The following is a 14,118-nucleotide window of genomic DNA, read 5'->3' as shown; positions in this document are numbered from 1 at the left end:
TAGAGCTATCCTACTCACCACGGCGTCGGCGTCACACCCTGGTTAAGTTTTTCGTACCAGTCCACATTTTGACAGTCTTTTGAGATAAAGTGTTTGACATATGGCTTTTAAACTTATATATCTTGTTCAGTATTATAGTCTCTATCAATAGGCAAGAGTACATAACTCTGTCATCTTTTTTGGCTGAATTATGGCCCTTTTTGAACTTGGAAATTAGTTCTGTTTTCATATATGTCCATGTTTTGTCAGGACTATTTGACATATTGCTTTTAAACTTTAAACACTTATTTATCATTATGATTTCCATCTGTAGGCAAGCGTACATAACTCTGACAACTATTTTGGCTGAATTATGGCCGTTTTTGGACTTTGAAATTTTTGTCAAAACTCCTTGAACTGTGACTTTGAAACTTTTAACACTAGTATATCAACATGATTTCCATCTGTAGGCAAGTGTACATAACTCTGTCAACTATTTTGACTGAATTATGACCCTTTTTGGACTTGGAAATAAGTTAAATTTTTCATACAAGTCCATATTTTGCCTAGCATATAAGTTAACATATTTGCCATCATGGTCTCACATTGCCATTTAGTGCAAGACTAATCGAAATCCACATATACAGGAACATTTTTTGTTTAATCCATTTTTTTCTTTTGTCTGAAAATCTGTGGAAATATTTTGACCCCATTCTTCAATCAATTCTTCGAATAGTCGAGCGCGCTGTCATCTGACAGCTCTTGTTACTAAATAAATTTATCAGTATTTTAGGTAGATGTATTCACATTTTATGATAATTATATGCTATGGAAATGCTTTAACACTGTTTTTTATCGCCAAGCATAAATTTGAAATGAAATTGGTAAAAGAAGCATACATAAGTATACATTTAGTTTGGGTACTCAGGGCTCGACAAATCCACTCGTCCGCTCGTAAATACGAGTAGAAGTTGGTTCTGGGCGAGTGAAACTTGCTGTAGTACTTGTCCTGCAGGACGAGTGCATTTTTTTACCAAAAATGTAATAAATCCAATTAAAATGGAGCCGTAAAATTGGCTCAACTCTGTTCAGGTACTACATTATGATCGCATTAGCTGGACGCTCGATAGTCAAGAACAAGATAAACAGACTTTAAAATAGAAGCTGTCTGTAAAAAATCATTTTCATAATGAATTGCATGACGAGTACAAATTATAGCAAGACAAGTGAAAATTCTTGGCAGCTCATCCTACAGAACGAGTTACTTTTAAAGAATTTGTCGAGCGTTGGTACTTTTGATTTATGTACCTCATTTTCACTCTGGATCTGTTTAGTCTTGTACAGAGAGTAATTTAAACTAGGATGAAAGCTAGTCCAGTTGTCTGTCCTATACTGCTTCTGCTTTGCTTTGCTTGCTTGACGCTGTATCTTTACACTGTTTTACAGGGACTATTTTCTCTGTGACAGGAAATTCAAAGCCACAAGTGTACCGTGTACCGAGTGAGTACGATGTTCCCCCACTTCCTGCACCACGGGGACGTAATACACCAACTCTAGACACAAAGTATGTACTTTCTTTCTATGTTTCATTCAGTATAAAAAAAAACAGTATTTATATGTTCTTTCAGTTTTAATGTATTTTCGGTATCTCTATGGACTGATTTAAGATTTGCATGGAATGTAGGACATCTGTGAGTGAGAAATGCTGACTTCAGATCACTTGCCAATTACATCTCTGATATAATGGGTTTGAGCCCTGCTTTGGTTGTTGTGTAAAGAAGCCATCTGCTTGGCTTGCGGAAAGACGTTGGTTCTACCCAGCCGCCCACTTGTGCCAGAAGTAATGTTTGTATTTGTAGCTTGGGTCTTCAGCCACCACTGAAGCTGAAAAGTTGCCATTTAATCTGCTTTGTTGAGATTAAACCCAGTCAGAAGTTGGTTCCCATGCTAAAAATCATTATTATGTCTTCCCCCACTGGGGGAGACATATTGTTTTTGCCCTATCCGTCTGTCCTTCACACTTCACTTCCGATCAATACCTGGAGAACCATTTGACCTAGAACCTTCAAACTTCATTGGGTGGCAGGTTAAAGGTCAAGGTCACAGGGGCCTGAACATGGAAAACCATTTCCGATCAATAACTTGAGAACCACTTGACCCAGAATGTTGAAACTTCATAGGATTATTGAACATGCAGAGAAGATGACTTCTATTGATTTTGGGGTCACTCTGTTAAAGGTCAAGGTCACAGGGGCCTGAACATGGAAAATCATTTCCGGTCAGTAACTTGAGAACCACTTTACCCAGAATTTTGAAACTTCATAGGATGATTGGACATGCAGAGTATATGACCCCTAATAATTTTGGGGTCACTCTGTTAAAGGTCAAGGTCGCAGCAGTCAGAACATGAAAATCCATTTCATGAACCGTTTGACCTAGAACCTTCAAATTTCATAGGATGATAGGACTTACAGACTAGATGACCCCTGTTGTTTTTAGGGTCACTCCATCAAAGGTCAAGGTCACAGGGGGCTGAACATAGAAAACTCTTTTCAATAAAAAAAACTTGAGAACCGCTTTACCCAGAATGTTGAAACTTAATAGGATGATTGGACATGCAGAGTAGATGACCCCTTCTGATTTTGGGGTAATTTAATCAAAGGTCAAGGACACAGGGGCCTGAACATGGAAAACAGTTTCCAGTTCATAACTTGAGAACCACTAGGTCCAGAATGTTGAAACTTAGTGGGATGATTGGACATGCCAAATAGATGATCCCTATTGCAGCCAACCATCAGTGTCTCTTTGATATTTGCTCCTGTCCCCTATTGACTGTGCATTGGGGGAGACATGCGCTTTTCTACAAAAGCATCTTCTAGTTTTATTTTATTGACATAGATATATTTGAAAACATGCATATAAGTGTTTGTCTTGTATTGGACTGAAATTTGCATAATTTCATCACAATGAAAACATAACAAAAAAGTTATGTTTAATATTATTGAAATAAGTGATTTATTGCTTACTTTTCATAGAAGCACAGATGCCAGCAGTTCAACAGATATACCATTGCCAGCGCGGCGAGAGAGATTACGAGAAAACCAAGATGTAAATAAAGAAAACAGTATATTAGACAGTATTAACGAGGAACATGTCGAAGCTTTGGTTGGGAAAGGATATAATCGACTCAAAGTTGTTGAAGCATTACGAGTCGCGAAAAATAACATGGCAATGGCCGAGGAGATTCTAGAGACGTTTGTTAAACAGACTTAGCATAGACAGCTCAAAACAAAATTGTGCTATAGTATATAATTAATATCTATTTTCTTATATAAGATTTTTTTTATATTAAGTGCTGGATCCACAGTTGTTTCATTAGGTTTGCCGGCAGTATGTCAATCATTTTGTATAAAATCATTTTTATGAAATACGTTAAATATTCTTTGTTTACTATGACAACTTTATCAGAAATAGTACATATAGACATTATCTTGTATGAAGTGTGGTATGTTTACAGGATTACACATGTCAGAAAATGTTTACACAAACTGGCATATACTATAGAAAATGTTTACACAAACTGGCATATACTATAGAAAATGATTACACGAACTGGCATATACTAAAGAAAATGTTTACACGAACTGGCATATACTATAGAAAATGTTTACACGAACTGGCATATACTATAGAAAATGTTTACACGAACTGGCATATACTATAGAAATTTTTTACACGAACTGGCAAATACAGTCCTGTCATATATATATAGAATTACAGAAAGTCATTGCAATTTTAATGACATAGTGATTTGATTATATGGAAGTCGAGATTTCAATATAATTATGTATTGTACAAGGAAGTTAAGGATTTTATTTCATAATTCTACTTAGGCTTCAAAATTCACATTAGTGTCAAAATTTAAACTAAGTGTCATTTGAATTAGAAGACTACATTTATAAGAAGATTATTAATCTGAGCGGTATTGTCTGCAACATGTTCCTTTCCAGGTTGTTGGCTGCTCAGTTAAATTGATATACAATTTGAAGCAAATAAGTTTTACCATACATTCCAGCTTTCATAAGTGGCCACCGTCATTTACTTTGAGTTTCCCCAACAAATTTCCTTCTTTAAATTACTGAATTAAACAGCTACTTGTTTCATGTGGTGATCGGTGACTATTTTTTAAATTTCTAAATGCATCTTCTGTCGCAGTTTCATTGTCATTCACACATTTATTCTCTGTTATAAAAACAGCCATACCTTTTCATCTTTGTTAATCTTCAAATAGCAATAGCATTGTCTATTCAGAAAAATATAATACAAACTGACAATATCTTATGAATTACGGTTTGCTAGCAGCATAATGTATTCACCTGTCTTAAGTAGTAAGTTTTTTACCTCGAGTGACAGCTTCTAAAAGATTTACAAATGTGTTAATTCCTTTGCTTTATGATGATTTAACTAAAACATTTCAACCTGGCAATTGCGGCGGTCCAATACAGAGTTGCTGTTCTTCTATTTCCACTAACTTCACGAACCTAATTTAGATAGGAAAAAATAGAACGGCAAGAAAACACTAAAAATTTTTATCTTGGAAACGATATCTATAGCTGAAGCTTATAATCTGTTTTGATTCAGTTACGCTAGCGATGGGGCAGCCATTTTGTTTTTAATCAGAATTCATATCTGAAATGTACTTGCAGGATATGGAATATATCCTGTCTCCACCTGACATCTATTGACCAATAGAAATGCAAGAATCTTGTAGGAGGCAAGATAAGTATTGAAACATGCTGGAATGTACTGGTAAAGTAATAGACAGGACTTTATAACAACTATCACAAAAATGCAGGAAACTCAAGTTTAGAAAATGTTTTAAATACTGTTTCTTCATATTCATTTAAACAATACAGGCACATACTACTTCATACAAAATTCAATCTTGAAAATCACAAGAGTGATAAGAATATATCAGTTACTAGCAAATGCAAGGTCAGCTGTGTTAACATTTTCTGACAGTGTTGTCCTTCCATAAATTCCATGAAAAAAAAGGGCATGATTTCTTCCCTTTTCCCCCACACCCCTACCCCCACCTGCAGTAAATGTTGTGCAAAATCTCCTTACAATTAATACCTGACATAGGAAAGCATGTCTTCTCTTGTGGATCAATTTATCTAGCTACGGCTACTGGGCATATATATTCATCAATGTTTAATGTCTAAGACTTGGAAGGCAAAATATTCACTTTGCCATAACTGTCTTTATAGTATAATAGTACTGAGACCGAGACGAGTGTTGCTTACATAGGAAGTCACAATTATGCAGAGTTTACTAGTTTCAAGAATGATTTCAGAAAAAGAAAATTTAGCATTTTTTTAAATATGTGTCTAAATTTAGATTTAGATTTCTAACATTGATGAATATGGCTGCAGATTGCAGTAATAGTAACAATTATCAATAATATCTTTGTTATGTCACAAACTGAAGAATCAAACAGCACTATTATTTATGCAAAAAATATAACCCTTATTTTTTTCCCAGCACAAACAATAAGAAAGAAAATGCCAAACATTTTCCTTCATGCCAAAACAAACCTCTAAAACATTCAGGTTTTCTAAACAATGCAGTATCATATTTTGTCCAAATGTTTCTCCCACCTGTGTATATATATATCATTATCAATGATTTAGCTGCACATTGAAGTAGATACATGTACATGTACATGTACAATTTGAAACTGTGCTAAAGATAACCTCCAAACAGGAACCATTGGCTCTAATGACCATAAACTTTGGTTCCTATTTCAGTATTTACAGTGCATTTTAACCGCTGAGTCTTTTTCCAAGAGTGGTCTTTTTAGACAAGTTTGACTGAACATGATGACCTATCTTTATTTATTTTCTGACACAGTCTTTTGATTATGTTGTCTTCAAAACCATTAAGAGAAAAACTACACTTGAATTACTTCCTGTTCTATGTATTTCTTCAAGAAATTGTTGTGTTTTTCCCACATAACCTGTAGGGTACCAGACATGTTACGGAGCATATTTTGAGGCAAGAAATTGATGTCAAATATCTAAGCTTATTTCTTACAAATTAAGTCATAAATCAAGTGCATTTGGTACCATAAACAGACAAAAAGTACATGCTTATTTTGTAAACAGTACAAACAATGGATTGATGTAAGAGCCATAAAGATCATGTTAAGAAATCTTTTGATTTTAACAGAACTTACAGTAAATAAGACTTTTAGATTTGCAAATTGTTACCTAAGGAGCCTTGATATATCTCCCCCTTAAAGCAAAAAGGTACCATGTGCTGATAACTAAAGAAGGCTATGGCACCCTTTTTGCATTAAGGGGGGCGGTACGGAGTGCTTGGAATTATCCGTCTTTGTAAGTAATTATGTCTCCTAAAAAGCTTATAGATTTTTACCCCCAGGAGGGAATTTTCAAATTGCTTGCCATAATGGGAAAACTTGCGGAACACTACTTTTGGTCATTTCTGATCAGAGTCGCATGGTGAGGTCAAAGGTGAAATAAGGAATATTTTGTGTTATAGAAGGATGATTTAACAATATTTCCTCAGTCATTTCCAGTAATAACATTATGTACACAAGATTCTTTCTATCCATAATTTGACAAGAAATTTTCCTTTCACGTTTGAAGAAAATGGAGAACAGAAAACAGTTTTGGTGTAGCAGTATGTAGGTTAAGCTGAAAGTAAATCAGTTGCGTTGCCTCGCTCCAGTTAACAAACCCTTTAGTTAAATTGGTTAACAAGATTATATTCAGTTGAAACTAGACATCTCAAATTCCAAAGAAATTTTGTTTTTTTCTGGAGTTAAATGATATTGTTACTAAATTTGTATTTATAGCCATTTTACACTGTCACATGATAGGTGATAAAAAAGAAGTCATATTGACCTGCAGCAGTGATTTCATAACTTTGTGATGTCGTCGACAATATAAGACCATAACACAAGAAGAAATACCAACTGCTGAAAATGTTTGCAACCCTTTCCAGGAGTAATTTACCAGTTGTTGGATTTAATAATAAAACAATGGTTACCTTTAAGATTTGTTCAGTATGAGGATTTATCAACCTCACTAAAAGGCAGTAATTTTTAGCTTGACTATTCAGAGAATAGGTAGAGCTATTGGACTCACCTGTGTGTTGGCGTACCCGTCGGCATTCCGATTTGGTTAAGTTCTTGTGTGTAAGCTGGTATCTCAGTAACCACTTGTGGGAATGGGTTGAAACTTCACACACTTATTCACTATGATAAACTTGACTTACATTGCACAGGTCCCATAACTTTTATACAAAATTATGTCCTTTTTTTTGACTAAGCAATTTTTGGTTAAGTTTTTGTATGTAAGCTGGTATCTCAGTACCCACTAATGGGAATGGATTGAAACTTCACACTCTTGTCCACTGTGTTGAGTTGACATGCATTGTACAGGTCCCATAACTCTGATTTGCATTTTTACAAAATTATGCCCCTTTTTCAACTTCAATATTCATTCGATTGGCAAGGCTATGTGAATAGTCAAGTGTTGCTGTCGTCCGACAGCTCTTGTTTAAAAATCTCTTTAAGTTTTGTGCTAGCTATGGGGTGTGTTTATTGAAGCAGTTGTTGTTTTTCCCCCTTTAACCTTTAGTCTGCTGGCGACAAGTGATTCTGCCTTTGCGACCAGTGCAGACCAAGATCAGCCTGCACGTCCATGCAGTCTGATCATGGTCTACACTGTTCGCTATTCAGTCAGTAAATTTTCAGTAAACACTCCTTCAAATGATAAATGGTACTGCCCAAATTGAATGATGGGCCAGTTCATTATAGAAATTTAGCAGGCTAAAGGTTAAATCTTGTTTTTGATTCTGTTGATCAGAATTCAAATCATTTTTTGTGATAACATTATTTTGTAGATGTATACATGTTTGACTTGGTTAATTTATTTCATGTGCTAATTGTAATACATTTCAACCATTATTGGTAAGCCCTTTCTTTATTTCTTATGTAAAAAAACTTTTTGTCAAGTGCTGTTTATACATATGTTGTTTATAAAGTTGACATTTAGAAATGTTTTTGTTAGATGTATATAAAATAATTGTTTGATGTCATGAAGTGTCATGAGTAAATTTATTTTTGCGTTGAAAAATTGGAATAATATAATTATCTATTTATATCTCTGAAAAACCCGACGTAATTATCTATTTATATCTCGGAAAATCTGACATACCAAGATGAAATGGATTTCTTTTCTTTCTTTTCTATCAAGTTTGAAACAAGGAAATTTATAGAATGCTCTAAAGTTAAATGAGGCTGCAAAACTTAATTCATATACTTTTAAATTTAGGATTATATAATTATGTCACAACAAAATTTTAGAAGAAAAAAGAAAAAAATTGCATAGTTTCTTGCTGTTTCATCTACACATAATTATTGTGATCATAAATGAGTGCTTTTTTTTTATTAGAAATTTGATGTTGAACATTGACAAACTTCTGAATTATTGTATAATTTATCATGTATATAGCTGCATTACAAATACACTTATTTCAGGAAAGTCAGACGCTTGAATTGCTACCATCTACATACATTTATCATGCTGATAAGAATTCATTTAATTTTGTGTGAAAAATTGTTCATGGTTTTGCCCAAAACAGCTATTTTGTAGGATATGAATTGTTTGGACTTTTTCTTACTGCAATAAAAGAATAGGAATTTTTCTTGTTCATTAGGACTTAATTTCATGGTTCCCCAAAGAATATTAATATTTAGCCTGCCGGCGGCAAAGGGTTGTGCCGTTGCGCCCAATGCAGACCAAGATCAGACTGCACATCCGTGCAGTATCACGTTAGGTAAGCACTTTCCTGCTCATTACTGTACAGGTACATGAAATGCCATTGTTCATTTTCACATTCCACCATGACAAATGAATTAGTTGAAATAGCACCAGAATTAAGTCAGAAAAGTGTTTTAGTGTTGTAAATGCCAGGCCACTGATAATGTGCCATCTCTTTAAGAATTCAACTCATGAAATTTTTCTTTTGTCATGCCTTTCTTTTGAATTTTAACCCACAATTGATTCTGCCTTTGCAACCAGTGTAGATCGTGATCAGCCTGCACATCCATGCAGTCTGATCAACATCTGCTCTGTTTGCCATTCAGTCAGTTTCTTTTTGGTAAGCACCCCTGTTAACAGTATGGCACTGTCCAAAATGAAAGATGGACAAATTCATTATAGAAATTTAGCAGGGTAAAGGTTAAACACTGTGCCTGTATCAGACAATAAGTGACTAGGTAAAGAGATACTTCATTACTGCACCCAGTAAATGTTCAATTTCATTAATGTTGAAGATCTTTATTTTACTTTTTTATGTTGTAATGCTATACAGCATGTTGTAAATTGTACACTTTGTACAAAGGTAAAATCCACTGCAATCCAGTGGCTAATATATATATATACTGTGAAATCATTAAATTTTGTCGGCACATTATTTCTTGATTTTTTTTTAGCAAAAATGGCTATTTTGTTAGGATATAAATTTGTGGATTTAGAATTTGGAAGGAAAATGAATGGGAATTTTACTTGTTTGTTAGAATTTAATTTCATGGATTTATTCAGGGGCCTCTGTGGCCGAATGGTTATGGTCCCCGACCTTAAATCTCTTGCCCCTCACGGATGTGGGTTCAAGCCTCTCTTAAGGCAGAAGCCATCCAGCTGGCTTATGTAAGGTCGGTGGTTCTACCTAGCTGCCTGTGATGAAATAATGCATGGAGGGGCACGTTGGGGTCTTCATCCACCATGACAAGCTGGAACTCTCCATATAAAGACCTATAACATTGAAATCCATGAAAATTAGTTGGCCACGAGTATTAATGATTTCACAGTATACAGACGCTGACTTTCGAACAATCATATAAAGACGTTATGCATATGGTAATTGTTATTGTACAGATTTGTGAGCGACTGTTGCAGCTTTTTTTCTAAGAGTATCTGTAAAGTTTTTTTATAAAGAAATTTATATCTGCTCATCACATGTCTGCTTATATAGCAGTTGTTTTTATGGTAGAATCACTTGTTATGTCTCCCACCACACAGTGGTGTGGGAGACATATTGATTTACTCCTGTCTGTCTGTGTGTCTGTCACAAATCATGTCCACATTCTAAGTTAAATATTTCTCATCCGATCTTCACCAAACTTGAACAAAATGTGTTTGCCAATAAGTCCTCGAGCAAGTTCGATAACTAGCCAAATCGGCCCAGGCACTTTGGAATTTTGGCCCTTTTAACTTGGTTTTGATAATCAAAGCACTGAAAGTCTGATAAGGCAGTTGAGGTCTTAGTGCATGGTTGACTCATATACTACTGTTCAGATGATTAAGCAGTTGTGGGAGACATGCCTTTTCTCAAAAGCAGCTCTAGTTTATAAATGTGAATCAGTTGTTTATAAGAGAGAAAAAGTTGTTTTGAGTTTGTTTCAGAGTTAATCAAGTTTCGAGTTTATGAGAATAGAGAAAATGCACACAAACACATGTAATTATGCTGCATATTTGAAGTTTAAAGTTGACACAGTGTTGAAGGAAAAACTGTTAATACGTTTAAATACTGCAGATATTTTGTTATTTTGAGTATTTGTGCAAATTGTAAGTTTTTACTTTGAATCTTCAGCCTTCCATCATACATGCCATAATTTTTCAGGACCTTTCCGGGATTCTGAGTTAAAATTTCCGGGATTTTTACCCTTTGTCCGGGACATACACCGTGACATTAGTATTCGTCTGTTTCATGCATAAATATCATAAAATAACATGCAGTTTCCGGAGATAAACATTGTTCCCTCGCTTAGGAATAATTTGCTGCAAATGTCGTCTAGCTTTCTAAGGGAGGTAAATAGGGTAATTCACGTCTATAGTTCGGAACGTGAATATTGGTTGCGTTCCCGAGGTGAACTGAATTAGGAGACTTGCTACATAAGAAGAATTAACCTGGTCATCGTGATTTAGAATCCGGCTTATTTGGTATCATTTTTATGCTTAAACGTTTATCTAATCATTAATAAAATGGAATCCTCAAAGGAATAAAATAAATCTTGTAGATAAAATCGATATAAAATATTTCGGGTTGGGTAAATTTTCATGGATCGGTCGGCAAAGGCATTCAATAGTCAAAAGTTTAATTTAGAATATGTGTGACAATCAATCTACATTTTGAAAGATTACAACCTTTTAAAATAATTATCGTTTAATTGACCGTTATCAGCCATGCTACATGTAGCTTCACCGCCTACGTGCTAAAAACAACGAGATTTTCGGCTATTGTTCCTAATATTAAATGATCATAAAACTGTTATTGATTGCATAATTTTGTCAATTCATAATCAGGGTCATCAAAATAGCCGACTGTAAATTAATCTGGGCCATCAAAAGACCGCAGGGCGCGTTCAATATGAGTGTTGATCGGAGCTGGCTTAATCAACATTTGTCCCGCTCGAGGGCATGAAACTGATTATCGGATAATTAGGAATAAACAATGTGACACCGGGGACTGTTTATTGTGTTTTATTAATGTAAAATTCAACAATTTATAGACCAAAAAACTAGTTTTTTGGGGGGTTATTTTTGTTTTCTGTATTTTTAATTTTCCGGGACATTTCAACACTGTCCGGGACACCGGGACGAGTATGTGATTTCCAGGACAATCCCGGACAATCCGGGACGTATGACATGTATGCTTCCATGTTACCTGTTTTTGGTGCACCTTATGAAATAAATACCTGAATAATTGTAGCAAATGGTTCATTTTTTACTTTTTAATGTAACTGGTAAAAGAAGTCCTCCGCATCGTTTACACAAAACTTTGCTCATATTTCTGACATATGTAATATGGCATAATAAGGCAAGCACACATATTCATTTACCTAGTAATGTGTGTATCATTTACAGTGTAAAATATATGTATTATTTATCATTCAAGATGCGTATCATTTATTGTGTAAGTTACGTATCATTTACCTATGAGATGCGTATCATTTACCTGTAAGGTACGTATTGTTTACCTGTTAGATAGGTATCACTTATCATGTAAGACATGTATCATGTACCTGTCATTTACCTGTAAGATACGTATCAAGTTCCAGAACATTATTTTGTTGTTGTCACTAGGCAAAATTTTGCAGAACAGAAAATGTAAACATTACTTGAAATTGCATTGAAAGAAACGAAAACATAGAAAAGGCAAATACTCAGCTATCTGACTAAATTTTCATGTCATATTTTCATGAAATGTATTTAAAATGTCAAGACATTTTGTTACTCATTTCAACTGTTGACAAAAATCTTCTTCTTTTTACACAGTCCAGGGGATTTTACTAGCAATATACAGTTACACACAACTTGTGTTGTTAGTAATAATTTATTTTTGAGTTATAAAACTTCCAGTTACATTTAAAACAGTTGATGAGGATGGTTGATGTGTGAGTGGTTTTACATTGTAAACTATATACATGTATAGATAGAAGAATATTTTTTGTTATTGACTCTGTAATGTAAGCTTACAATTTCAACAAAATAAATAATAACAATCATAATGTATCTCGTCAGTTGTTAATGTTGACCCTCCTACTTGAATCTAGACCTTCCTAACATCTACTAATCCCCACCCCACCCCACAGTCAGAGCAGGGAGGCACATCATAGTTGAACTGTGCATATTTCTGGTTAGTGTCATCATCAACATGTAGCAGACCTGCTCATACTGGTGGGACTTTCATGTCTGCTTTTTAGCTCACCTGTCACAAAGTGACAAGGTGAGCTTTTGTGATCGCGCGGTGTCCGTCGTGCGTCGGAAAACATTTTAGCTTGTGACCACTCTAGAGGTCACATTTTTCATGGGATCTTTATGAAAGTTGGTCAGAATGTTCATCTTGATGATATCTAGGCCAAGTTTGAAACTGGGTCACGTGCCTTCAAAAACTAGGTCAGTAGGTCTAAAAATAGAAAAACCTTGTGACCTCTCTAGAGGCCATATATTTCACAAGATCTTCATGAAAATTGGTCAGAACGTTCAACTTGATGATATCTAGGTCAAATTTGAAACTGGGTCACGTGCCATCTAAAACTAGGTCAGTAGGTCAAATAATAGAAAAACCTTGTGACCTCTCTAAAGGCCATATTTTTCATGGGATCTGTATGAAAGTTGGTCTGAATGTTCATCTTGATGATATCTAGGTCAAGTTCGAAACTGGATCACGTGCGGTCAAAAACTAGGTCAGTAGGTCTAAAAATAGAAAAACCTTGTGACCTCTCTAGAGGCCATATATTTCATGAGATCTTCATGGAAATTGGTCAGAATGTTCATCTTGATGATATCTAGGTCAAGTTCGAAAGTGGGTCATGTGCCTTCAAAAACTAGGTCAGTAGGTCAAATAATAGAAAAACCTTGTGACCTCTCTAGAGGCCATAATATTCATGGGATCTGTATGAAAGTTGGTCTGAATGTTCATCTTGATGATCTCTAGGTCAAGTTCGAAAGTGGGTCACGTGCCATCAAAAACTAGGTCAGTAGGTCAAATAATAGAAAAACATTGTGACCTCTCTAAAGGCCATATTGTTTATGGGATCTGTATGAAAATTGGTCAGAATGTTTATCTTGATGATATCTAGGTCAAGTTCGAAACAGGGTCATGTGCGGTCAAAAACTAGGTCAGTAGGTCTAAAAATAGAAAAACCTTGTCACCTCTCTAGAGGCCATACTTGTGAATGGATCTCCATAAAAATTGGTCAGAATGTTCACCTTGATGATATCTAGGTCAAGTTTGAAACTGGGTCATGTGCCTTACAAAACTAGGTCAAATAATAAAAAAACCTTGTGACCTCTCTAGAGGCCATACTTTTCATGGGATCTGTATGAAAGTTGGTCTGAATGTTCATCTTGATGATATCTAGGTCAAATTTGAAACTGGGTCAACTGCGGTCAAAAACTAGGTCAGTAGGTCTAAAATTATTAAAATCTTTTGACCTCTCTAGAGGCCATATTTTTCAATGGATCTTCATGAAAATTGATCTGATGAAAATTGATCTGAATTTTCACCTTGATGATATCTAGATAAAGTTCAAAACAGGGTCAA

General features: G+C 34.9%; 1 protein-coding gene across 4 annotated transcripts in view; it reads left to right on the top strand.

The window, feature by feature from the left end:
• Positions 1-12,580, top strand: part of LOC123560925 (E3 ubiquitin-protein ligase CBL-B-like) — a 51,597-nt gene extending 39,017 nt beyond the window's left edge. For 2 of the 4 annotated variants that reach the window (XM_053552354.1, XM_053552352.1), the window contains 2 exons: positions 1,447-1,543; positions 3,015-12,580. In XM_053552354.1, the coding sequence (XP_053408329.1) occupies positions 1,447-1,543; positions 3,015-3,252 (335 nt within the window). In that variant the 3' untranslated portion in view covers positions 3,253-12,580. Of the gene's footprint in view, positions 1-1,425; positions 1,544-3,014 lie in introns of all 4 variants that reach the window. The other 2 variants (XM_053552353.1, XM_053552351.1) reach the window with 1 other exon arrangement.
• Positions 12,581-14,118: the final 1,538 nt, after the last annotated feature.

The sequence above is a fragment of the Mercenaria mercenaria genome, chromosome 10, assembly GCF_021730395.1.
Source record: "Mercenaria mercenaria strain notata chromosome 10, MADL_Memer_1, whole genome shotgun sequence".
In the NCBI taxonomy this organism is placed as follows: domain Eukaryota; kingdom Metazoa; phylum Mollusca; class Bivalvia; order Venerida; family Veneridae; genus Mercenaria; species Mercenaria mercenaria.
Note: the sequence above shows the minus strand (reverse complement) of the source record. Positions and strands in the feature narration are given on the sequence as shown.